The 25,851-nt window shown below is 61.4% G+C and overlaps 1 protein-coding gene across 1 annotated transcript; it reads right to left on the bottom strand.

Annotated features, from left to right (window-relative positions):
• Positions 1-201: 201 nt before the first annotated feature.
• KCNH3 (potassium voltage-gated channel subfamily H member 3) lies at positions 202-24,315 on the bottom strand. Its single transcript, XM_038378773.2, has 15 exons — positions 23,958-24,315; positions 15,257-15,490; positions 14,847-14,978; positions 13,946-14,076; positions 13,435-13,684; positions 12,854-13,011; positions 12,320-12,527; positions 10,946-11,227; positions 9,836-10,035; positions 9,329-9,578; positions 8,393-8,604; positions 2,318-2,607; positions 1,738-1,844; positions 1,499-1,575; positions 202-1,201 (listed from the first exon to the last, which is right to left on the bottom strand). Exons 1-15 carry the CDS (start codon positions 24,034-24,036, stop codon positions 599-601), a joined length of 3,213 nt encoding a protein of 1,070 aa, XP_038234701.1. The 5' UTR covers positions 24,037-24,315; the 3' UTR covers positions 202-598.
• Between the last annotated feature and the right edge of the window lie 1,536 nt (positions 24,316-25,851).

Below are 25,851 nucleotides of genomic sequence, written 5' to 3'. Positions count from 1 at the left end.
GCAGTGAGTTCCCCCTGTTAACAGAGCAGCCACTGCCCCTCTCCCTGCCCACGAGGCCTGCCCTGCCTTGCCCCTTGGCTGTCGAAGGGGGCCTGCGGCTGGGCCCAGCGTCACTGCCCTACCCCACATCGTAGGGGCAGTGAGCGCATGTGAGACAGAGGCCTAAACAGACACAAGACCACAGATCAAAATGCAGCCGTTTTAATGTAAAACGGGAGGGGGAGGGGAAGCCCTATGGACTGGAAGCCCTGCTGCCCCCAACTGCCTGGAGGCAAGGGGGCCCCCTGCCCCCTGTTCCACAGGCCAGACGGGACCCTGCCCCTTCTCCGCCATCTGGGGCCAGCTGTGCCCTTGGGGGTGGGTGGAATCAGGCTCCTGCCACAAGCTCTGGAGAGCAGCTCCTGCACTGGACCCCTTGTGGCCTGTCCCCCCGCACTGCTCATGGGGGCAGCCCCCAGAGGCAGTGGTGTGTTGGGAACGCAGCCCAAGCCCCATGGCTGGCGGAGGCTCCCCATGGGGGCTGTGTGGCCAGGCCAAGCCCCCTGGCTCTCCGGGGGCAGGGCAGAAAAATCCTGGTGTGTGTGGGGGGGTGCAGCCTTCACATGCCTGTGCCCTCCTCCTGGGGCCAGCAGGGGGTGCCCACGGCGCTGGGGGCGCCCAGCAGCACCATCTCCAGGCCAGGCGGGTCCCAGGGCCGAGGGAAAGCGGCCGGAGCTGGAGGCCCCTGGGGGTCCGTCTCAGCAGTTGGCGGTCCGTGGGGGGCAGGGGAGGCCGGTGCTGCCGTGGGAGCAGTGGGGTCCCTGGGGCCGGCCGCTGGCCACGTGCTGCCGGGCTCCACCGGGGCAGAGGCTGCGCTAGCCCCGAGCTCCGTGTCTGTGCCCCCTGCTGAGGTCCGGGGGGCGCCGGGCCAGGGGGAGCTGTGGGAGGCGGGCGGGCCCCAGGCCCGCGGGGGAGCAGGGCGGGCGCGGGGGCAGGCTGCGTTGAGGCATGGGCCGGGCGCGGAGCTGTGCAGGAGGAAGGCCGGGATGCCCGTCTCCAAGCGCAGCGGCTGCAGCAGGGTGGCACCGGGGAAGGCTGAGGCGGTGCCCTCGGCGCGGGCGAGCGGAGCTGGCGGCTGGGACAGCAGGAAGAGCTGCAGGGCCTGGCGCAGTGACTGCAGCCCCTCACGCATCTGCAGGACCTGCCCCGACAGCTCGGCCACCTGGGGGCAGGGAGAGGAGTGAGTGCAGAGGGGCGGGCTAGTGCCCCCTCCCTGCCCACCCCAGCTGATGGGTCCCTCAGCGTGGGGGCAGCGCCCTGTGCCAGGAGGGGCCCACGAGTTCGGTGGGAGAGCCACACCCAGGCAGGGCCCTCTGCCCCCTCCCCTGGGCCAGGGCTCCCTGAATCCACAGCATCCCTCCCCATGCTTGGGTACCTAGTACCAGTGCTCTCCCCCACCCCCTGGGCCCGACATGGGGCACGATACGAGGGGCTGAGCTCCCCCTGCCCATATGCTTACCGCCTGCCGCAGCTTCTCAATGGTGTCTGCGCCCGTCAGCTCCGCTGGGCCCAGGGGGATGGCGAGCAGCCCGCTGTCTGGGGCAAGGGGAGACGGCAGGCTAGCATCCAGCCCCACCCAGAGCAGGGGAGAGAACGCGGGAGGACAGGCCCCCCCCCTCCCAGGGAGAGAACCCGGGAGTCCTAGTGCCCAGCCCCCTCCCAGAGCCGCCCCTGCTCCCACCGGGGTGCTGACAATACCTGGCCCAGGGGAGGGGCTACTGCAGTCGGGGCCCGAGGGGCCGACCTGGAAGCTGAACATGGACTTATCCGAGCCGCAGGCGTCTTCCTCGATGCCGTCTACCACCCTGCAGTGGAGAGCGGCACCGTCATGGGGGGTACAGGGGCTCCATCTCCCCTCTCCCCGACCATCAGCCCCGGGGCCACCCAGCAAACGGCAGGGGGAGCAGGCTGGGATTCACCCCCCTCCCCTGCATCAGCCCTGGGATGTCCAGCATGGGGGGAGGCAGGGGGCTCTATCCCCCTCCCCGGCGATCAGCCCTGGGACCCCAGAGCTACCCAGCGGGGGGCTCCATCCCCCACCCCCTCCCATTAGCCCAGGGACACCGAGCTGGGAGTCTCCAAAGGGCTCAGGCCCCCACAGCTCCCCGGGGAGTGGGGGGGTTGTCATTGCCTAAAGCCGTCTGGGCAGATCTGAGCCGCGTACCAGCCCCCAGGGTAACCACCAGGAAACACCCCGACCCCAGGCAGCTGGGCTGAAGCCCGTTTGCCTCACTCCAGGCCCTGGCTCAGCAGGACCCCCCCCCCAGCACCCTCTTACCTGGGGCTGAGGTCAGGGGGCCCCATCCAGGGCAGGCCGTGGAGCTGCAGGGCCTGGTGGCCAGCAGCAGAGGGCAGGCGCCGTGTCCGGGGCAGGATGCCCCTCCTGGGCGACAGCAGCTTGGCTTCCATGGCCGAGGGGGAGCAGCCGGGGGGCAGCTTGGGGCTGGACGGTGCCTCCGAGGGTTCCTGGGCTGGGCTGGCTGACGAGTGGGGTGGGGACACAGGGGCGTCCTCAGCCGCCTTGTCCTCCAGCACGGCGCTGTCGCCGTTCAGCGAGCTGGTGTCAGCCTGGGGGGTAGGAGGGGTCAGCGCGGGGAAGGGGCCTCACTGCCCCACCTCACTCAGCTTGTGTGACTCCCTGGCCCTGCATCTGCCCCACACGCTGGAGCCAGGTCCCCACCTCCTGCCCCAGGGGTTCTGCAGTGACACCTGCGCCCAGCCCGAGGGGCCTTTGCTCGCTGACATCAGAATGGCCAGACTGGGTCAGACCCCGGGTCCATCTAGCCCAGTGTCCTGTCTACCGCCAGTGGCCAGTGCCAGGGGCCCCCGAGGGAATGAACAGACCAGGGAATCCTCAAGTGATCCATTCCGTCACTCATTCCCAGCTTCTCATAAAACCAAGGCTCGGGACACCATCCCTGCCCAGCCTGGCTAATAGTCACTGATGGACCTAGTCTCCATGAACTTATCTCGTTCTCTTTTGAACCTCATTTGGAGTCTTGGCCTTCACAACATCCTCTGGCAAGGAGTTCCACAGGTTGACTGTGTGTTGTGTGAAGAAATACTTCCTTTGGTTTGTTTTAAATTTTCTATTAATTTCATTTCATGACCTCTAGTTCTTGAGGAGTAAATAACACTTCCTTATTTACTTTCTCCCCACCAGTCATAGACCTCGATCATCTCCCTCCTTAGTCGTCTCTTTTCCAAGCTGAAAAGTCCCAGTCTGATTAATGGCTCCACCTGCGGAAGCTGTTCCAGACCCCAAATCATTTTTGTTGCCCTTTTCTGAACATTTTCCAATTTCCAATTCCAAACATATCTTTTTTGAGATGGGGCAACCACATCTGCACACAGTATTCAAGATGTGGGCGTCCCATGGATTTATATAGAGGCAACATGATATTTTCTGCCTTATCTGTCCCTTTCCTAATGGTTCCCAACATTCTGTTCGCTTTTCTGACGGCCGCTGCGCACAGAGTGGATGTTTTCAGAGAACTCTCCACACTGACTCCAAGATCTCCTTCTTGCGTGGTGACAGCTAATTTAGACCCCAGCATTTTACGTGCATAGCTGGGATGATGTTTTCCAATGTGCATCACTTTGCATTTATCAACATTGAATTTCATCTGCCAGTTTGTTGCCCCGTCACCCAGTTTTGTGAGATCCTTGGGTAGCTCTTTGCAGCCTGTCTGGGACTTGAGTAGTTTTGTATCAGCTGCAAATTTTGCCACCTCACTGTCTACCCCTTTTTCCAGATCATTTATGAACATGTTGCATAGGGCTGGGCCCAGGACAGACCCCCTAGGGGACACCACTATTTACCTCTCTCCATTCTGAAAACTGACCGTTTATTTGTACCCTTTGTTTCCTATCTTTTAACCAGTTACTGAACCATGAGAGAACCTTCCCTCTCATCCCATGACTGCTTAATCTTCTTAAGAGCCTTTGGTAAGGGCCCTTGTCAAAGGCTTTCTGAAAATCTAAGCACGCTATATCCACTGGATCCCCCTTGTCCACATGCTTGTTGAGCCCCTAAAAGAATTCTAGGAGATTGGTGAGGCATGATTTCCCTTGACAAAAACCATGTTGACTCTTCCCCAACTAATTATGTTCATCTATGTGTCTGACAATATTGTTCTTTATTATAGCGTCAACCAGTTTCCGCACGGGCCTGTAATTGCCAGGATCTCCTCTGGAGCCATTTTTTAAAAATTGGCATCACATTAGCTACCCTCCAGTTATTTGGTACAGAAGCTGATTTAAATGATAGGTTACAGACTACAGTTAGTAGTTCTGCACTTTCACATTTGAGTTCCTTCAGAACTCTTGGGTGAATCCCATCTGGTCCTGGTGACCTATTACTGTTTAATTTTGTCAATTTGTTCCAAAATGTCCTTTAATGACACGTCAATCTAGGACAGTTCCTCAGATTTGTCACCTAAAAAGAATGGCTCAGGTTTGGGAATCTCCCTCACATCCTCAGCAGTGAAAATTGATGCAAAGAATTCATTTTGTTTCTCTGCCATGGCCTTATCGTCCTTGAGTGCTCCCTTAGCACCTCGATCGGCCAGGGGCCCCACTGGCTGTTTAGCAGCTTCCTGCTTCTGATGGACTTTAAAAAATGTTGCTGTTACTTTTTGAGTCTTTGGCTAGCTGTTCTTCATGCTCTTTTTCGGCCTACCTCATTATATTTTTACACTTCATTTGCCAGAGTTTAAGCTCCTTTATTTTCCCCACTAAGCTTTCACTTCCACTTTTTAAAGGATGCCTTTTTGCCTCTCACTGTTTTTTTTACTTTGTTGATTAGCCACGGTGGCCCTTTTTTGGTTCTCTGACTATGGTTTTTAATTTGGGGTGTACATTTAAGTTGAGCCTCTCTTATGGTGTTTTTAACAAGTCTCCACGCAGCTTGCAGGGATTTCACTTTGGGCACTGTACCTCTTAATTTTTGTTAAACTAACCTCCTCGTTTTTGTGTAGTCCCCCTTTCTGAAATTAAATGCTACCGTGTTGGGCTGCTGTGGTGTTTTCCCTGCTACAGGGATGTTAAATTTAATTATATTATGGTCACTATTACTGTGACGAAGTGGGACTGTGCTTAATGTTTCCTCTGAATACTGTAGGAGTGCCTCAGTTTCCCCTAGCCATTTCTTAAGTCTCTAGGTGGTGGGATAAGGGGGTGTGATTATTGCAGAGCAAAGGGCCAGGGTACATAAATGGCGACACTCTGTCTCCTGGCAACTGATGGCCTGGGCCCTTCCCCCCTGCAAGGTGAGAGCTAAAGGGTGGGAGAACAAAGGAATCGGGTGACCTCCTGGCCCAGGAAAGGGACAAAGCCCAGAGGAAGGGGGGTTGGAGGGGGAGTCAGTTGGGGGCTGGCTGGGGAGGAGGAGTGAAATGCAGACGGGGTTGTCTGGCTCACTGCCCCACAAAGTGGACCCAGCTGAGGGGTCCTGTTCTCTGTACCTACAAGCTCTGTGTTAGACCATAGAATATCCGGGTTGGAAGGGATCTCAGGAGGTATCTAGTCCAACCCCCAACTAAATCATCCCAGCCAGGGATTTGTCAAGCCTGACCTTAAAAACTTCTAAGGAAGGAGATTCCACCACCTCCCTACGTAACACATTCCAGTGCTTCCCCACCCTCCTAGTGAAAAAGTTTTTCCTAATATCCAACCTAAACCTTCGCCACTGCAACTTGAGACCATGACTTCTTGTTCTGTCACCTGCTATCACTGAGAACAGTCTAGATCCATCCTCTTTGGAGCCACATTTCAGGTAGTTGAAGGCTGTTATCAAATCCCCCCTCACTCTTCTCTTCTGCAGACTAAACAATCCCAGTTCCCTCAGCCTCTCCTCATAAGTCATGTTTTCCAGTCCCCGAATCATTTTTGTTGCCCTCCACTGGACATTTTCCAATTTTTCCACATCCTTCTTGTAGTGTGGGGCCCAAAACTGGACACAGTACTCCAGCTGAGGCCTCACCAACGTCGAATAGAGGGGAACGATCACCTCAATCTGCTGAGGGACATGCTGACCATGTTCCTGTCGTCTAATAAACCTCTGTTTTATGGGCTGGCTGAGAGTCACATCTGACTGCGGAGTTGGGGGCAGGACTCTCTGCGGAGTTGGGGGCCGAGGATGCTGAATGCTCCGAGGTCAGACCCAGGAAGGGGGAAGCCATGTGAGCTTCTTGTCCTGCAGACAGGCTGCTCCCAGAGAGGAGGCCTCCCCCAGAATCCTGCCTGGCTTCATAGGGAGCAGTTCCAGAGCATCGCCCGGGGACTCCGTGACAATTACCAAGTGGTCCAGCTTATTCCCCTCTTGGACCAGATCCTGTGCTCCACTTAGGACTAAATCAAGAACTGCCTCTCATGGGTTCCAGGACTAGCTGCTCCAAGAAGCAGTCATTTAAGGTGTCAAGAAACATTATCTCTGCATCCTGCGCTGGGGTGACATGTACCCAGTCAATATGGGGATAGTTGAAATCCCCCATTATTATTGAGTTTTTTATTTTAATAGCCTCTCTAATCTCCCTAAGCATTTCACAGTCACTCTCACCATCCTGCTCAGGTGGTTGGTAATATATCCCTACCGCTATATTCTAATTATTCGAGTATGGAATTACTGTCCAGAGAGATTCTATGGTACAGTTTGGTTCATTTAAGATTTTTACTTTGTTTGATTCTACGCTTTCTTTCACATCTAGTGCCACTCCCCCGCCAGCACAACCTGTTCTGTCCTTCTGATATATTTTGTACCCTGGTATTACTGTGTCCCATTGATTATCCTCATTCCACCAGGTTTCTGTGATGCCTGTTATATCAATCTCCTCATTCAATACGAGGCACTCTAGTTCACCCATCTTATTATTTAGACTTCTAGCACTGGGTTTATAAGCAATTAAAAACTTGTCACTTTTTAGCTGTCTGCCATTACACAATGTAATTGAATGGGACTTTTTTCATTTGACTGTTTCTCATCAGACCCTGCCTGTATTTTATCATCTTCCATCCTCTCCTGCTCACTAGGACATGGAGAATCTCCATTAATAGACCCTCCCCTAAGGGATGACTCTCTCCAAACCACGTGCTCCTCCACGCCTGTCGGCTTTCCCCCAGCCCTTAGTTTAAAAACTGCTCTATGACCTTTTTAATATTAAGCCCCAGCAATCTGGTTCCAATGTGGTTTAGGTGGGGCCCATCCTTCTTGTATAAGCTCCCCCTTTTCCAAAAGTTCCCCCAGTTCCTAATAAATCTAAACCCTTCCTCTCTGCACCATCGTCTCATCCACCCATTGAGACCCTGCTGTTCTAACTGGCCCTGCGCGTGGAACTGGGAGCATCTCAGAGAACGTACCATGGAGGTCCTGGACTTCAACCTCTTACCTGGTAACCTAAATTTGGCCTCCAGGACGTCTCTCCTACCCTTCCCTGTCATTGGTGCCTACATGTACCACAACCATCAGCTCCTCCCCAGCACTACACATACGTCTATCTCGATGTCTTGAGAGAGCCGCAACCTTCGCACCAGGCAGGCAGGTCACCATGCGGTTCTCCCGGTCATCACAAACCCAGCTGTCTATGTTTCTAATGATTGAATCCCCCATTACTAGCACCTGTCTCTTGCCAATAACTGGAGTGCCCTCCCCCGGAGAGGTGTCCTCAGTGTGAGAGGAGACCTCAACATCATCTGGGAGGAGGGTCCCAACTATGGGATCCTTTCCCTCTGCTCCAGTTGGATGTTCTCCTTCCCTGGGGCTTTCATCCTCCTGAGCAGCACAGGGGCTGTCAGACCGGGGGTGGGACCGTTCTACTGTGTCCTGGAAAGTCTCATCTATGTCCTGCTGTGTCTCCCTCATCTCCAAAGCCCATATGCGATCTCTGAGAGCCAGGAGCTCCTTGCGCCGAATGCACAAATACGCCACCCGCCCATAGGGCAGGTAATCAGACATGCTGCCTTGGGTGCAATAAACGCGGTAGCCCCCGCTCTGTTGCTGGCCTCCGCCTGCATTCCCTTTTCACTCCTGCAGCTGGTTCCTTTGTTTTTATCGGGGGGGGGGGGTTTGACCAAGTTTAAGGAATGTTAAGTGATGGGTTGGGGCAGGAAAGGAGGAGCCCCCTCCCATCAGCTCGGGGGAGGGGGTCAGGGAGGCAGCAAGGCCAACCCCTGCCCTGGAGCGGGGTGAGACCAGCACTGCACTGGGGCCTGCACGGCAGGTCAGGGTGAGCACCCCCACCCCACTGCACTGGGGCACCAGGGGCTGCACCACCCCCCCGCCCCAGGTGCCCAGCCAAGCACTAGGGGGCGCTCCCTGCTGGGCGGGTCAGGCCCTGCCCCTGGCCCCGCCCCTCACCTGGGGCCCGGCGCTGCCCAGGTTGTAGCTGAGCTCGGTGTGGATCTCCTGGCGGAACTTGCGGGCGAACTCGGGGTACAGCGCCAGGCTCTCACCCAGCCCCTGCAGGCTCAGGCCCTGCAGGTCGCAGTAGGTCAGGCCCTTGACGTCCGCGTTGGCCTTGATCACGTGCTCCTGGCCCGAGAGGTCGCAGCCCAGCAGATCCCCCTTCCCTAGGAGCAAAGGGCGGGTCGCTGACGCCCAGCAGCTGCAGCAGGCCCGGTGCCCCCCCTGCCGGGTGTACAGGCCATCTGGGACCCGGGGGGGGGAGAACAGCTTCTGCCTCTGCTCCTGCTGAGGTTGGGCGGGGGGGGGTGGGCTCAGCCCCATCCCTGTACCTCAAAACCAGCAGAGACCCCCAGTGCTGGGGTAGCAGGGGCTGTGGGGGGGGGGAGTGAGGGGCACTGGCAGAGCTGTGGGGGCAGGGCTGGGCTAGCCCGGGGCTGCGGGTCAGGAGTTGGGGGCACCAGCAGAGCTGGGGGGAGCCCAGGGCTGGGCTAGCAGGATGCTGTGGGTCAGGAGTGAGGGGCACCGGCAGAGCTGGGGAAGGGGGGAGCCCAGGGCTGGGAGCGCAGGGGCTGCGGGTCGGGAGTGAGGGGCACTGGCAGAGCTGGGGAAGGGGGGAGCCCAGGGCTGGGAGCGCAGGGGGCTGCGGGTCGGGAGTGAGGGGCACCGGCAGAGCTGGGAAAGGGGGGAGCCCAGGGCTGGGAGCGCAGGGGGCTGCGGGTCGGGAGTGGGGGAGCCCAGGGCTGGGACAGCAGGGGGCTGTGGGTTGGGAGTGAGGGGCACATCCTCAGTGAAGCATTTGGCTTAGCCGTCACCATGACCAAGTGATGTGTGTGTGTATGGGGGGCCCTTCCCTGCCTGATCCCCCCCTCGCCCAGGCAGGGTGCAGACCTAGGATGGCCAGGACGGTGTCGTCCCTCAGCACCTCCATGGAGCCCGAGCCCACGAAGTAGAGGGCCTGCAGCGCGTCGCCCTGGTGGATGAGGAACTCGCCCGGGGTGCAGAACGCCGGCTTGATGCTGAGCGAGAGGGCGCGTAGGCAGCCCCGGCTCGCCGCCTCGAACACCGGCAGCTGCAGCAGCTCCTTGTTCAGGTGCATGGCGATGTCGGCCCGCAGCTCGTCCGGCAGGCTCCGCAGCAGCTGGGCAGGGCCGGGGGGGAAGCAGAATTAACGACCCCAGCTCCCGCTCGGGCGGCCCAGCCCCTCCCACACACACCAGGCTCCCCGCCCCAGGCCCGGGAGGGGCCCCCAGAGCCGGCAGAGCGAAAACACACCCCACGGACCCAACCCCAGTAGAGACAAAACAGGCTGCTCCCTGGAGGCCCAACTTCCCCCCTCGCTCTGGGCCAAGCCCTATGGAGCCCCCGGCTGGGGAGGGGCTGGCGGGGCAGGCTCACCTCGTGGGTGTCGATGCCGTTGTGCAGGGCCCAGCTGGTCTGGAAATACTCCAGCATGCGCTGCTTGAGCGCCTTGGGGATGCGGTGGATACGGATGAAGTCCCGCAGGTCGCGGGTGCGGCTGTGGTACAGGAAGCGCCGGGCGTACATGCGCTGGATGATGGCCGTCACGTTCCCGAACACCACGGCGTGCATCAGCGCTGCGGGGAGAGCGGGACCGGGGTCAGGCCTGGCCGGGGGAGGGGAGCCCGGACTCCTGGGTTCGCTTTGGAAGAACAGGGCCCAGGCAGACTCCGGGTAACGTAAAGCCAGACTGACCCGGTCGCTCCCACCCCAGGGCTTTGTAGACACCCACTCAGGGGGCCTGCGGGTTGGGAGTGAGGGGCACCGGCAGAGCTGGGGAGGGGGGCAGGGCTGGGCTAGCAGGGGCTGCGGGTCAGGAATGAGGGGCATCAGTTGTGCATGGGGGCCGAGCAGGGGGTGCCTGGGTGCCGGGAGGGGGGCCCCCTGCGGCTAGTGATCCCCTTTGGCAGCATCTGTGGGCGAAGCCCCCACCCACCCGCCCACTCACACGACAGGCGCTCACCCATCTCCATGGCAACTGCCCATCACTGTATCCAGCACCCGGGTGAGACTGGGGATGAGGTGGGCACAGGCGGTTGGGGGTGGGGGCTACGTCCCCCCGAGGGCCCCCCCAGGCCTCCCCGAGCCCCACCCCTTGTTAGGAGGCCAGGATGCAAAGTGCCCAGGAGACAGGGTCACTGGGGTCCTGGTACAGAAACGGGGGGGGCAGCCTGATCCTCCCCTGCGGGTCACCCCTGCCAGTGACTCCCTACACCTTTCCCCCACCTTGCCCAGCACCTAACCCCCCAGGCACCCTCCATGCCCTGGTTCTCCTCCCTGCCAGGCCTCCCTCTGCCCACTCACGCCTCTGACAGCCCCCCCCGGCCTCCTGGTGCCCCTCACCCTGGCCTCAAAGCCCTGCCCCCTGCCCTGTGTCTGCCTCCCCCCCAGAGTTCTGCTCCCCTGGTGCCCCTCACCCAATGTCCTGCAACACCCCCCCAACTCCCTTAGTGCCCCCCCACCTGGAGCCCCGCTCCCCCCCCTCACCCCCGATGAGCATGGTGCAGATGGAGAAGATTTTCTCGGTGTCGGTATTGGCTGAGACGTTGCCGAAGCCGACGCTGGTCAGGCTGCTGAGGGCGAAGTAGAGTGAGGTGAGGTAGGAACTGCGCAGTGAGGGCCCCCCCAGCAGCTCCCAGCTGTTCCCAGTGAGGCTGCAGTTGGCCCCAGGGGGCCCTCCCGGGCCCGTCCCGTTGGCAAGGGACCTGCAGCTCTTCCTCGCCAGGTAGTAGGGGGTCTCGAGGCGCCGAGCCAGCTCCTGGAGCCAACCTGGGGGGGAGAGATGGGTCAAAGCCCCCCCCAGGGCAGAGCAAGAGCAGCTGGGACGAGCTGGGGCAGGGCCTGGGGCTGGCTGGGACCCAGCCAGGGTGTCCCAAGGTGTGAGCGAGCCCGGGGCAGGGACGGGCTGGCCGGCAGGGAAGGGCAGCCTGGGGATCACTGGGGCGGGGATCGGCTTAGTAGGGGCACCTCAGAGTGTGTGCGTTTGTGCATGCATGTCTGTGGGGGCACACGTGTGTGCAAACTGACACCCTCAGGCAGGGGTTGTTTCCAACCGTGACACCTTGCGTGTGCCCCGGTGCCGGGGTGTTCTGATTCCTGGTGATACCCCGACAGCGTGGGGGCACAGACGAGGCCATAACACGCTTGCCAGACCATACCCGTGTGCACCCGTGGGCACGGGATGACAGCACGTGGGGCACGTGTGGGCTGGAGGGCCCAGGCACGTGAGACTGTGTGTGCAGCCAAGCCTGATCCCAGCCCGGGGGGGGAGATGTCAGAAACGGCAGGGCATGCTGGGGGTGTACGTATGGGCACACATGTCTGTCTGTATGTATACATGCTCCCCGGTGTGGCACATGGGTCACAGAGGCAGGTGCACACGTGTTGTGAGTGGGTGTATGATCACACACGTGTCATGCAGAGCAGCGGGTTCATGGCTATTGTGATTGAGTGTGCAATCGCACATGTGTAGCATAGAGCAGCAAGTGCACATGTTGTGACTGGGTGTGCAATCACACGTGTGTGGTGCAGAGTGTCAGGTGCATGTGTTGGGGTGTGCCCTGTGTACACACGTGGTGCAGAGCAGGTGCACTCCTGTTGTGACTGGGTGTGCAATTGCACATATGTGGTGCAGAGCAGCGGGTGCACTACTCTTGTGACTGGGTGTGTGATTGCACGTGTGGTGCAGAGTGGTGGGTGCATGCCTGTCGTGACTGGGCATGCAATCGCACACATGGTGCAGAGCAGCGAGTGCACGCCTGTTGTGACTGGGCATGCAATTGCACACATGGTGCAGCGTGGCGGGTGCATGCGCTGGGGCGTGCAAGCAGTGCCCAGTGCACACGTGCGTGCCCCACCTACCGATCTCGGGCAGCTCCGAGCGGCTGCTCTCGATCTCCAGCTGGCCGATGAAGAACCAGATGCAGGCGACCCAGTGGGCCAGCAGGGCGAAGACGATCATGAGCAGCGTCAGCACCACGGCGCTGTACTGCGAGTACCGGTCCAGGTTGGGCAGCAGCCGTAGCAGCCGCAGGAGCCGCACCGTCTTCAGCAGGTGAGCCCCAAAATACTGTGGGGAGAGAGCGCGGGGAGTCCCGGCCTGCGCCGTCCCTGGTGGTGGGGCAGGGCACTGCTGGGGGGCTCCCACAGCCACCCAGCTGGGAAGGGCTGAGGCCGGCGGAGGTCGATATGGGGCTGGAGCTGCTGGGGACCAAGGGGGAGATTGGTGGGGGCTGGAGTGGGGCTGACTCAGTCCCAGGGGAGCTAAATTCCTGGCTTTGCCTGCTCCAGACTTCGCTGGTGCTTGGGGTTTCCAGGCTTCCCCTTGGGAGCTCCCCCTGCCAGCCCCGGGGCCCTCCCCTCCCCGGCTGGGTGCCCGCCCCAGGGGTGACTCACCACGTTGATCTTGAAGGCATAGAGCAGGTCGAAGGGCAGGGCGGCCACCAGGTCGAGCAGGAACCAGCTGGTGAGGTAGTGCAGGAAGATGGCGTGCGGGTCGAACACCACCTGGCCCGACTTGCTGACGAAGGTGGTGCGGAAATTGAGCACGATGTCTGCAGGGAGCACAGCGCCCGCGGGGTTAACGTGGGGGGGCAGCGTCACCAGTGAACTGAGCTCAACAGCCTTAGTGCAGCCCCCTTGGGGAGGAGGGGTCCTGGCTGGAGAAAGGGCTGCCCTGCAAACCGCACCAAGCAAAGAGCCAGGGCTGGGGTGGCAGGGGGCTGCGGGTCGGGAGTGAGGGGCGCCGGCAGAGCGGGTACTGGGGTAGCCGGGCAGGGGGCTGCGGGTCGGGAGTGAGGGGCGCCGGCAGAGCGGGCACTGGGGTAGCCGGGCAGGGGGCTGCGGGTCGGGAGTGAGGGGCGCCGGCAGAGCGGGCACTGGGGTAGCCGGGCAGGGGGCTGCGGGTCAGGAGTGAGGGGCGCCGGCAGAGCGGGCACTGGGGTAGCCAGGCAGGGGGTGGCACCCAGGGTCCTTACCCAGGATGAAGAGGATCTCCACGCACAGGTCGCAGACGCTGGGGGGGCCGCGGCCGGCCGTGAGCCCCTCGTCAGAGCTGGCGCTGACACAGACGCTGTAGGGCACCGTCACGGCCACGTAGAGCGTGGCCAATAGGATGAGCCCGTCCCAGCCGGCCTTGAAGGCGCCATAATGCAGCAGGATGAAGGGCGACTTGCGGATCGCGGCCACCTTGTACTCGGGGAGCGAGGGCTTGTCCCCAAACACGCCCTGGGCAAGGGGGCGGGGTCAGCCCCAGGGTCAGCCCCTCCCCCAGGACCCCCCCCACCAGCCTGCCCCCCCAGACCCTCCCGCCCTCCCCAGGCCCCGTTTGACCCAGGCAGCCCTCCCGAACCAGGAAATCCCCATTGCCAGCCCCCTCCCCAGGCTCTCCAACCCAGGCAGCTCCCTCCCTCAGGGAACCCCCTCCGCCAGCCCCAACTTGAGGTCTCCTCCCCAACCTCCCACTCACAGCCCAGGCCCCCCATGCACCTTGTTGAGCTTGTGTTTGCTCCTGCCCTGTTTCTGCAGGTGTCCGGAGAGATGATAGAGCACGGCCCGGCTCCGGCGCCGGTTGGCATTGAACCCCTTGGCGCCGGGCCGGCTGAACCGGCGCTTCCCACCTGCCCGAGGGGAGGGGAAGCAGCCAGATGTTAGGGGCACCCGGGGGGGCCAATGGGATGGGGGTCGGCATCTGAGTTCCCTCTAAGCCACGTGGCCACGCAGCTGATTTTTAAGCACCTCACAGGTGCTCAGGGCTGCTGTGGGGAGAGAGAGCTGGGGGGGGTCCTGTCTCCCCGCTGTAGCCCCCCGGCAGCCTGCACCCCAAACCCCACATCCCTGGCCCCACCCCAGAGCCCACACGCCCAACCCTCTGCCCCAGCCCTGAGCCCCTTCCCACACTCCTCATCCCCGGTTCCACCCCAGAACCCACACCCCCAGCCAGAGCCCTCACCGCCCCCCCCACACTACAGCCCTGAGCCCCCTCCCCGCCACATGAATGTTGTGATGTGTCACACGTCACCTCCACACTGGTGCACATAACGAATTCCTTTCTGCACACGGGTGGGAGAAACGAGCGGGACGCTGGTCAGCGTACGTCTGTTCCTCTGTACCCACCTGCCGTGTCCCGTCACACGTGTGTCGTGTGCATCTGTGTAACATGCAGCCCCCCGCATCCATCCTGGGCCCCTCTCCACCCACAGACCAGGCCACTGCAGCTTGAGCTAGAGGAGTTGCTCTGCCAGATGGCAGCAGTAGCAGGCTGTTACCCTGCATGTGACCCACCTTCCGAAGGGCCCATGATTTCCTTGGCCAGAGAGTGTGAGGTCTGGGGCTGTCTCTAAGGCCCGGTTGCCATGGAGATTGCCTGCAGACACCCCCCCACACTCACCTTCCTTCCAGTTCTCGGCACCCGGCCGGCTCTTGCTGTCGGTGATGTCCTTGTGGGAGACCAGGAAGAGTGCCACCTCGCCCTTCTCATTCTTAATGGGCACCACGTCCAGGAGGCACCAGAAGGGGGTACCTGGGGGACAGCGGGGAGCTGCTAACAGCCCGGAGCACTGTGCATGCCCCCCTCCCCACACAGGGAGCCAAGGGGATTAGCCCTCCCAACCCCCTCCCGCCAGAACTGAAGGGGAAACTGAGGCACAGAGCAGGAGAGGGACTTGCCTCTGAGCGCGTGCAGCAGGGCAGAGCTGGGAAGAGAACCCAGGAGTCCTGGCTCCCAGCTGCAGCTGCAAAGAGTCTGCTGGTGGTGGGTGGTCCCTGTCCTGTAGGGCCTGTCCCGTCCCGCTCACTCACCACTCTTCCTGTACAGGATCAGCTCGGCCTTGAACTCCTGGCGCTCGTCCAGGGCCTTGCGGATCTGCTGGCGGACGAGCTCGCTGGTGTCGGGCCCGTAGAGGAAGGTGCAGGCACAGCAGCCCTGCATGACCTCGGCCCGCGAGAAGCCCGTCAGGTCGCAGAAGCCGTCGGAGCAGTAGACCACCGGGAAGGTGCTGCACACCTGGGCATTGCCCAGCACAAAGTTACTGTCTGCAAGACATGAGGTGCCAGCGTGGGGATGGGCACCCGGGCCTGGCAGCGCGGCCAGCACTGGGCAAGGCTGGGGATGGGCACGGAGCAGGGCGGGGGGAGTGCCAGGCCAGTGGGGGGGCAGGCGGGACTGGAAGGCTGGGGTGGGGGGAGGGGTCTGTGACCTTGCGGAGAGGGGGGGCTCTGTCAGAAACAGCAGCCCAGGGGCCCCTCCGCTGCCCCAGCCCCCGTCTTGCCAGGTGCCCGGGGGCGTCTGCGCCCGCAGGCTCCACTCAGGATATTTTTACCCCGTGGCTCCCGGCGCGGTTAGTCATCCCTGTGCCATTTGGACAGAACCTGCCTCGTTCACAACAGCTGAGAGCTGGAGCCCCCTCCCAGCCTGGCCTCATTTGCATACATTTGCATTTGAACAGCAGCAGGGGGGGCACAAGCATGGTGGGGGGTGTGGGGGAGAGAACGGCTCCTCCCAGCCTACCTCCACAAGGGGAGTTTTCAAACCTGGGGCCCCCCCCCACGGACCTTGCTGCAGGTGAGGGCCTGGCCAGGGGTGGCTTGTGGGGAGAGGGGGTTTCTGCCCTGCTGTGGAATGTAAAACGGGTTCCCAAAACTAAAGGGGATTTGGGGGGGAGGGAGCACCCCCCATCTAATCAGACGGGCACATGCCGGAGCCCAGCCCCTCCCCAGGGTCCACAAGCTGCCTGTTCCCCAGGCTCTGTTCCCCGGCTGCGGCTGTAAATCACCCCAGGTAACAGGCCCCCCCCGGGACGGCTCCACCAGCTAATTGGGCTCAACTGCAGGAGGGGCTCCCCCGAGAGGCAGTGTTGCTGCACCCCAGCCTGGCTGAGCCGCAAAGTGCACCCCTGGGGGGGTCCCAGACGGGCCTGGTGCTTAGACAACACAACAGCCGAGAGCGCTTGGCCTGGCCTCCTGCCTCAGCCCGCGACCCAGATGCCCGGCTCTGTCTGCACTGGGATCAGAGACCCGCGCTGGCCCGGGCCAGCTGACGGGGGCTCACGGGGCTCGGGCTGGGGGGCTGTGTCTTTGCGGTGTCCGCAGTTGTTTTCCAGGCTCGCAGGCTCCACCTGGGGCTCGGGCTGGTTATAGGAAGAGGATTTTAATGCCCAGCTCGTGCTCTGGCCCCATGGGGGATGGGAACAGCCAGGGCAGGGGGGTTGTCGGTGGCTGGGTACTGAGGCATCTCCCCGGATCCATCTCCTGCCACCACAGGGGCCTTGGCCAGGGCACCTCGCCCTGTCCCTGGGGTCATGGCCGAGGCTTCAGCGTGTCCATGTGGCCGGGGCTCCCTGGAAGCGCAGAGATGATGTGATCCCCTTGGGGCCAAACATCCATGGGGAGCAAGGCTGGCCCGCCGGGGTGGAGAGCTACCCATACACCCCGCTGGCTGCATCTCCTCCCCCAGCTCCAAGCCAGAGGCCAATCCCCGAGGGGATACCCCAGCCTGTGGCTCCGGCCTTCAGAGGGCCTGAGGAGACTTCTCCCTTTCTAGGCCCTAACAGGCCCCCCACCCCACCCTGCGTGGCTCTGACCCCAGGCGCTGCAGAGAGAGCAGGTGCCCAAACGGGAGTTTTCAGATGAGGCATAAACCACCCTCACACCCAGCCTGAACCACAGACCCCGGGCAAGATGGTTACATGCTGCTCAATGGCTGCTGCACCCCACCCCAGAGGCAGCCGCATTTTAGCACTGAGCAATCCCAGGGCGGCGTTGCCACGTGCCACTAAACCGCTGCTGTGTCCCACTTCTGTTGCAGCTGCCTCAGTGCCGAGTGCCCCCCTGCACCCAGGCTTGGGGCTGAGAAGGGTGCAGGGAAAAGCCCGGAGGGTCTGGCATCACGCCAAGCCGGTCTGGCCTGTGCGAGCCCTGGAGCCACATGCTCAGTCTCTGCTGTTTACACCCAGGCCCCTGGGCCTCACCTGAGGAACTGCCTCTGGGGATCTGACCCCAGCCCGAGGGCCCCCCACATTGAAACCCAGGCTCGTCTCGGGGCTCAGCAACCTGCACCCCCTGGTAATTCCCATGGAATTAGGGCGTGGCCGGCTCCTCACTACACCCCAGGCTGACAGCTGAGCTCAGCTCTGCGTGTGCCTGCGAGCAGCATGGCTGGGTGCCGCGGGCGCCAGGCCCTGCTCTGTAATTTGCCTGCTGATGTTACTCACTGCAAGCTGGGGAGGGGGAAGGGGGCTCGGGTATTTATAGCACACCAGCTCCCTAAGCAACGACCGCCTTCTGTCCCCAGCCAGCCAGGAAGGAGGCACGGAGAAGCAGAGTGTCCGGGGCACGGGGAAACTGAGGCAGAGAGGAGCTGGGAATTGTCCAAAGTCACCCAGCAGGTCAGCACTAGAGCTGGGAACGGACCCCACATCTCCTGCTCCAATGGCTCTGAACGCTGCCCCCCAGAGCAGGGTCTAGACCCCAAGCATCCTGGCTCCCAGCCCCAGCCAGGCACCCCCCAGCTCAGAGCTTCACCTCAGAGACAAAATCAGCAGACTGGGGCTGAGGCCAGGCTGCGGTCACTCCCTGTAGCTCGCAGGCATCTGGGTTTAAGAAAAAATCACCCCTTCCCCCAACCGCCTTTCCCACCTGTCTCCCCTACACCCCACCCCGAGCAGAGGCCAGGCCTCCCCCAGGCTCCCGGCTTGGGCTGCTCCCAGCCAGGCTCAGAGGAACCCGCTCGGCCCCACGGGGAGAGGCCCTGGGGTGGGATGTGATCTGGTGCGAGCAGCACGCGTGTGCGTGAGAGCCAGCATGTGCGGGGGCGCAGGGTGGGGGGACAGTCATGCAGCCTGCCCTGCCCCACCCCCCAGCTCCCGCTTCCCCAGGGCCCGGGCCCAGCACAGGGCTATTTATACCCGGGGACACCACGTGCTGCTGTCTATCACCGTATCCTTCCGCCTACTCAGGGAAAGTAGTCTGTCTGCAGAACAAAACTTGGGGCGAGCGCTCGCTCAGGGTGGGAGCCGGGCTGATCTCCCCTCAGTCCTGCGTCCTGCAGCTGAGAGTGCTGGGGGGGCACGACGCATACGCCCCAGCCTGGGGGAGTAGCTTTGCATGGGGAGGGGGGAACACGCCACAGACTTTAGCTCCCAAACCCAGCCCCATGGGCACGGGGAACTACCAGAGCTGGGGGCAGGAGCCTGTCCCTCCGCGAGACACAATTCATCTGAAAGTTGGCACCCCTAGCACTGGGGGATGGTGGGGTCCGTCCCCTACTGAGCCCCCCTCCGCTCCCCACTGCACAGCGCCCCCTAGCGCCGCACTGGGGCACCAGGCGGCACTGATGGAGGCACGAGCGCTCCCTAGTGAGTCCCCCCTGCTCCCCGCAAGGCCTGGGGTTTTGCTTAGAGGTCTCCCAGCCCCAGAGCGACTCGGCTGAACCCGGCCTCGCTTTGAGGCCCGACGCGCTCATGGCATGAGGGGCAGACGATGGAAGCCTCTGCAAGATTCGCCCTGGAGAGGGAGGGGGAGACTCTGGGCTGGCAAAGCAGAAGGAGGCAGCCTTAGGCCAGCCCTGCAGCGAGCAGGGGGCCCTGGGAGCTGCCACACATCCAGTCCCCAGGCCAGGCCAGCTGTGGGGTTGGGGCACGGGGGGATCTCGCTGCAGGGTAGCTGGGGAAGGGCCCCCGCCCCGTCTATGCATCGCAGGGGTGCAGGGAGCTTGGGGCAGTAGGCGGAGCAGGGGCACAGGGGGAGCCATCCACCTGCTGTGCAGACCAGTGGGAGGCACATAGGCCGGGCTGGTATTTTGGGGCTGCTGCTCAGATCAGGGCCATGAGCAGAGATGGGCCTGGAGATTTCCTCAGCTGAACACTCAGGACCACGCTCCAGTGAGGAGAGCTAGGCTGGCAGCTCATCCATAGGCCTGGGGAGCCCAGCACCACCTGGGGCCTGTCTCATCCCCCTCCCTTGGCCTCAGTTTCCCCAGGGATAAGTCTATTGACCTAGCCTAGCTCCTGGCACTGCACCCCTGAGCTCTCACTGCTGCCTACACACCACAAGGCATCTGCTTTGCTGTCACAGATGCTGGCTGCCTCCAGCTACTGCTCAGGGCAGGGCCCACACTTTGGAGGACACTCTCTCCTAAGCTGCCCTCTTTGGTTTCAGGGAGATTGTTCGACGGGTTACAGGTAGCACCTCGAAGCCCCATTGGGCACAGAGTAAGAGACCTAGAGAGGGGAAACTGAAGTACAGAGCGATGACGGGTCCATGGCAGAGCTGGGAACCAAACCCAGGAGCCAGTTCAGATTCTGAACCGTGAGTCCAGCTGTCCCGGTGCCAGATGTTTGCCGGCCCCAGGAACTCCAAGCCAGACCCACATCCGGAGGGCTCCAAGCCCCACAGAGAAGCTCAGAACATAAAAATGGCCAGACTGGGTCAGACCCAAGGTCCATCCAGCCCAGTAACCTGTCGTCTGACGGCGGCCAGTGCCCGAGGCCCCCGAGGGAATGAACAGAACAGGGACTCATCAAGTGATCCATCCCATCGTCCATTCCCAGCTCTGGCACACAGAGGCCAGGGACACCATCCCTAGAAGCTCTGTTTCTACTGGGGATTTGGGGAGCGCCTGACCCCAGCCAAGGCCTCCCACAACACGGATTGGCCCTGCAGGGCTGTTAGGAACCCGGGGAGCTGGCCGAGGTGCTGAACTCACTCACTGCTCTGCAGAACAACTGGGGTGGGATCTTCGGGGCTGGGTTTGAAACCAGGGAGCCAGGCCAGAGGGCTGGCGGGTGAGGTGCCAATGCCCCACAAGATTGGCACGATCAAGGATCCATTGCAGGACTATAACAGAAGAGGAAGGGCTAACTGCTGTGAGGACAGCATTAAACTGCCCCCAAGGACCCACTTGCTGCTGTAAAACAATGCCTGAAACGTTCGCCCAAACCCTATCATCCACCCACCCCAGCCTGCAGCAAGGATACCGGAGAAATGGGCATCACATGCCCATCAACCCAGGAATGTTAACACTAAGAGCCCCCCAGCTGTGGGATTATACCACATCCTCAGGCACACAGACCCCTCCAGCAGTGACCCTGGCCCATCTGTGCGTACTCACACAGAGCCCAGCGGCCGTGCTGGTGTGACCTCTCACACACCCCCAATGTGACAGAGCTGGACGTGACCCCTGTGTTCAGTTTGCCTGACCCCTTCCATTATAAAAACCACCTCTGTTGTTTGCAGCAGGCCAGAGAAGTGCAGCAGGAAGAGAGCCCTGGGGCCAGGGAAGTACCTTTTCTTTCTGCCAGGAAATTCCAGCCCAGTCTGGCTGAGATACCAACTTTTTAAGCCCCAGCTTGTGTCACCAGCAGGGCAAAATCTGCATGGAACGTGAACATGGCCGCGTCCCGGCTGAAGCAGCAGCACGGTGCACGGGAAAGGCCTGGGAAACAGGGAGACCCAGGCTGGGCTCTCTCTGGCCAACCCCCCTGCCCAGCACATGGGCCTGGTAGCCCCAGCCACGTGCAGGGCCCAGAGAATGAGGCAACGGTTCAATATTTGTACCCTGCTCAGGCAGCAGCTTCTGCCATTGTGGCGAGGAACAGAGACGTCTGTTTCCTCCCGGTCTTTCCTCAGGTGCCCTCACTGCCCCATCAACAGCCCTGACTCTGACAGCACCGTGGTCCCCTCGAGAGAGCCAGGCAAACAGAGACTCGTCCCGGCCACCACATGAATCGGGGCAGAATTAGCCCTCAGGACCGCCTGACTCCGAACCCGGGGCTCACTCCTCCAGGCCAGACCATGCTCCTCTGCCAACACTCAGCACTCCTGCAACTCGGGCTCCAGCTGGCTAATACTGGACACCCAGAACCTGAGACGTCTGGGGGGGGAGGACATACCATCATTTATGCTGTCAGTGACATGCCCAGCACCGCCCAGTGACTCAGTGGCAGAGGCTGGGATAGAATCCAGCTCTCCAGGGCAGCATTCAGCTGCCTTACCCATGAGACCCTCCTTTTGTGCAGCTCAAGAGCCAGTGACCTTATAGACAGCCCCACTTACTGCATAGCCCTGCTTGACCCCCAGAAACAGGCCATCCAGCACAGAGAGTGAGCCAGGCCTCGGGGGTGCATGTGTGTATGTGCACGTGTGCGCACAGGCCTCTGGCATTTCCGAACTTCAGAATGCTTGGCTTTGCACCATCAATGTCCGTGCAATGCAGGTTTGTGTGTTGTTTATATCTCGTACATATGCACATCAACACTACGTGTGTGTGTATATCTGTGTACACACATGCTCTGTATACATGATACAGGCACTCCAGTATGCCTGGAGTAGGAATACTCTGTACATACATTTGTGTGCATACATGTAACTATTTACACCTCTGTGCAGACTTGACATGGAAACCCAATTGTAGAAATAGAGAACCTACATGCAAGTGTCCCTAAGTGTATCTTTGCCGATTACACATCATTATAAGAGTGGTGCTGCGTTGTGTGTGATACACAAACACACACACAGCTTTACAGCATCACTCTGGGAGGTATGAGATGGTCCATATTACACATGTGCACAAGCAGAGCTGTAGAATTATTCATGAGTGTGAATATCACATATTGTACACACCCACCCCCAGCAACAGGCCTGGTCTCTACACACCCAAGAGTGGTGTGGCCGTGGGTGAGTGGGAACTCTACACACATACACATACAGCAGCAGCGCTGTGGATGTGGTTGGTGTGTAATTGCACAGCACTGTGTGTGTGTGTTTGTGCATGCAAGCTTGTGCCTGTGTGTGCATATTCTGTTACTACGGCTCCTTGGGTTTAGATTTCAAGGCTAGAAGGAACCATTGTGGTCTGGTCTGTTCTCCTGCAGGACACAGGCCGGAGACCTGCCCCAAAGTAATTCCCAGAGCAGATCTAGAAAAACAGCCAGTCTTGATCTAACACCCTCCGGGCTGGAGAATCCCCCGGACCCTTGTGGGCTATGCAGATCTGGTTTCTATTTTCTCTCTGACATTATGAGAGAGAATCACTCCTTTCTTCCCAGAGGAGAGGAGCAAACGCTGTTTGTGCAGTTCCACTAGTCAGCTCAGCTCACAAACAAGGGAGATCAGTGACACTTGCTGTCTCCGGCCATCCATCAGAGATGTTGGCCTTTCAGATCCCAGCAAGGGACTGAAGTGACTTTTCCTTTTCAAGAGCCGCTTGTTTGCAAACCTGGATCTCACGTTTCCAAAAAAGAAAAGAAAATAGCAGCTGCTTTGGGTGGAAACTCCACATCTGGGGATTTTTCCTTGAAGGGCCGCAGCAGGCAGGGGCCAAACCAGTTCACAGGAGTTTGTAACTCAGGTTGGAAGTTGCTTGCTGCATCTTGAATTGCACCCAGTATAACAGTAGCTCACTGTGTGTGTGTGTGTGTGTGTCACTCTGTGTGGGTGTGGGTGTGTATATATGAGAGAGATCTGCCTGGGTTGGCTGGGATAATGCTCAAGTTACCGACCAGCCTAGCTGCTGTGATGTTACTAAGTATTGCACAAGAGGACCATGTATTTATAGATTATCGCAGGGTGGGTTTTTTGCATCTCCAGTTTAAAAGCCCCTTAAAGGACACAGGATCTAAAGACATTGTCACTCCGCTCAGCCCGGGGGGGAATCAAATCACTCCTCTGGGTTTCCCTCTCCTCTCCCCCACCTTCAGGACTTGGCTTCTCCAAATACCTGGGGGACCGACCAGCGATTGTGGCTGGAGCTCTCAGGTCCAGAAACCCACTTGCCACCCACTGGCAGCCCTGAAGGGCCTGGCTCCTGCACCTTTACACCTCAGGCCTGACCCCGGCCAGCAGACCTGGCCTCAGGCCAAGGGGGTTTTCGATCCCCCCGAGCAAATGAAATTGGCCTGAAAGTTTCCCTGGCACCAGCCACTGAGATCCGGGTTCTCTCCCCACAGCCCAGCCAGAGGAAAACCCCCGTGTCCGGGTCCTGCAGAGACAAACCCACCCGAGAGGTGCCGGCTGTCCACGCTGGCCGCTACCACTTCGGTTGGTGTAACTTATGTCACTCGGGGCGTGAACAGGAGACACTCAAATAACCAGATGACTCCAGTGGATTTCACCAGACTTTGGATCTGGCGCAAAATGCCTTCCACGCACCCCCCACCCTGGGCATAGCCACGGACAGGCCCAGCCCGGACAGCGGGACACCAGACTTGCTGGGCCATCACCCTAGTTCCAGCCTCAGGAGCATTTGGGAGTTTGGGGGTCAGAAGGTCCCACTGAAACAACCCCCCAGATCAACCCAAACCGTCCTGTGTCCCAGGGAGACTGTCACAGGGGCTGTGGTGCTGGTGGCGATTCCTCCCCCCAGGGCCAGTGCCCGTGAAACCCCCTCGCAGGCCGGACCCCCCTCTCCCCACGCCCAGAGCTCGGTTCCCTGCCTGGGCTGGAAGGGGGAGCCCCCGCTCAGGACGCCCGGATCCGCGGTGATGGGCGCAGGGGGTTGACTCACGCGTCCCATCGAAGCGGGTGGCGATGGTGTCCAGGAAAGTGTTCTGGGGGGCCAGCAGCCCCCGCATGGCCGCGGGCATGTCAGGACGCGGGGAAGGCTCCCTCCATCCCGCAGTGGATCCTAGCCGCGGAGCCGCCGCGCCCCCCCGGGGGGGTTCGGATTAAATCTGCAAATAAGCGAGCCCCCGGGCGGTGCTGGCGGGGGAGGGGCGAGTCGCGCGGGGGAGCCCGAGCCGAGGGCTCCCCCAGCGCCCCGGAGCAGAGCCGCCGGCCGCACCGTCCAGTGCCCCGGGAAGGGGCCGCCCCAGCGCCCCGCTGCACCGGCCCAGCCCCGCCCCGGGGCGAGCGGAGAATCCCGGGCTCGCAAGCCCCGGCCCCGGCGAGCTTTTCCCGAGCCCCCCGGCCAGGGCGCAGCTCAGCGCGTCCCGCCTCCGCCGCGCTTCCGAGCCCGCCCGTCGGCGCCCGCCCGGGGCGCCGCCCCCGGCCAGCCCCGCGCCCCCTCCCCGGCTCCCAGCGCCGCTGTCCCGGGCAGCTCAGTCCCGCCACGCCGCCCTGGCTCCGGAGCCGCGTGGAAACGCTCCCGGGCGGGGCTCGCCGCCGAAGTTGCTCCGCGTGGCCGCTCGGCGCCCCCGGGAGCCCGGCTGGGGAGCGGCCGGGGCCACCCCGCAGCCGGGCGGACCCCGATCCAGCGCCACAGTCGAAGGGGCAGAGCCGCCCCCAGCTCAGCGCTTACAGGCATCGGGCCGCCCCGGCCAAGGGCTCCTGGGTTCCAGTCCCAGCTGGGGGGGGCCGGAGTCAGGACTCCGGGGTTCTTCCCGTGGCTTTGCCACAGACGGGCATGGGGGGGGGTGCGTGACCCCAGGGGACCCCTCTGTGCGCCGTGCCCCCCCCGCGGCAGGATGCAGGAGGGGCCAGGCTCGTTCCCCATCCTTGAGCAGAGACAGGCCAACCCCCCTGCAAATTGGGGAGCATCGGTTTGCCAGGGCCTTGGCCAATACCCCCAGTGCAGGCCACCGCACTCCTCCAGGCTGGCCAGGGTAGTGCAGAGCCCCCGCCCATCACCCCCTCCCACACCTCACCAGCGCTTATTGCAAAGGGGGGTGGTCCCAGCCCCACCATGGGGAGCGGTTGCTGAGGTTGCATCTGGTTGCATTTGGCTCTGCCAGGTTTCAAAAGCAGCAGGGCGGGATTTATGTACACCCCAGGATACCAGAGATCCAGGGCCCCCTGCTCAGCCCTGGGCTCGGGAGGCGGGTGCAGGTGAGAGCGGGGCCCCCTGTGCCGGGCACCGCAGGCCCCAGGTGAGAGCGGGGCTCCCCGGGGCCAGATGCTGCACAGAGGGAGAGGTAGCCCCTGCCCAGAGCATTTACACTCAGAGTTGCTGCAGGCAGAATGGGCAGCGCCCAGCCACGCTACTGCAGGGCCAAGGGTCTGGGAAATCTGGCACTGAGCCTCGGGAGCCCCCATCCCCAAGAACACACTTCTTCCTTTCTCCTGGCTTCTGGCTCTGCTTTACTGACACTGCAAACTCCTGGGGTGGGGAACGGTTCACGCCGTGGCCGGGCAGCGCCAGGCCAGACCCTCCTTGCGGCTGGGGCTGGCGTTCAGGCCGACCAAACTCCTGCAGGCAGGACCCTGCCTTCCCGTCTCCGTGCAGCGGCGAGCACCCACCGCCGGCCGCTCCTGTGCTACCAACAGAACGTGCACCCCCCAAACTGGGGCACTAGCCCCGGCCAGGCCAGCTCCGAGCAGTCTGGGGCGTTTGTCCAGGATAAGCGATAGGCAGCATCTGGCTCCACCAAGGCTGCAGGGGGAAGTTGGGGCAAATCAAGTCGAGCCTCCTGGGGCTTTGTGCGGGGAGTTCTCAGGCCCAGGGCCGAACAGCGAGGGGCCAG

The sequence above is a fragment of the Dermochelys coriacea genome, chromosome 20 (genome assembly GCF_009764565.3).
Source record: "Dermochelys coriacea isolate rDerCor1 chromosome 20, rDerCor1.pri.v4, whole genome shotgun sequence".
NCBI classification, from domain to species: domain Eukaryota; kingdom Metazoa; phylum Chordata; order Testudines; family Dermochelyidae; genus Dermochelys; species Dermochelys coriacea.
Note: the sequence above shows the minus strand (reverse complement) of the source record. Positions and strands in the feature narration are given on the sequence as shown.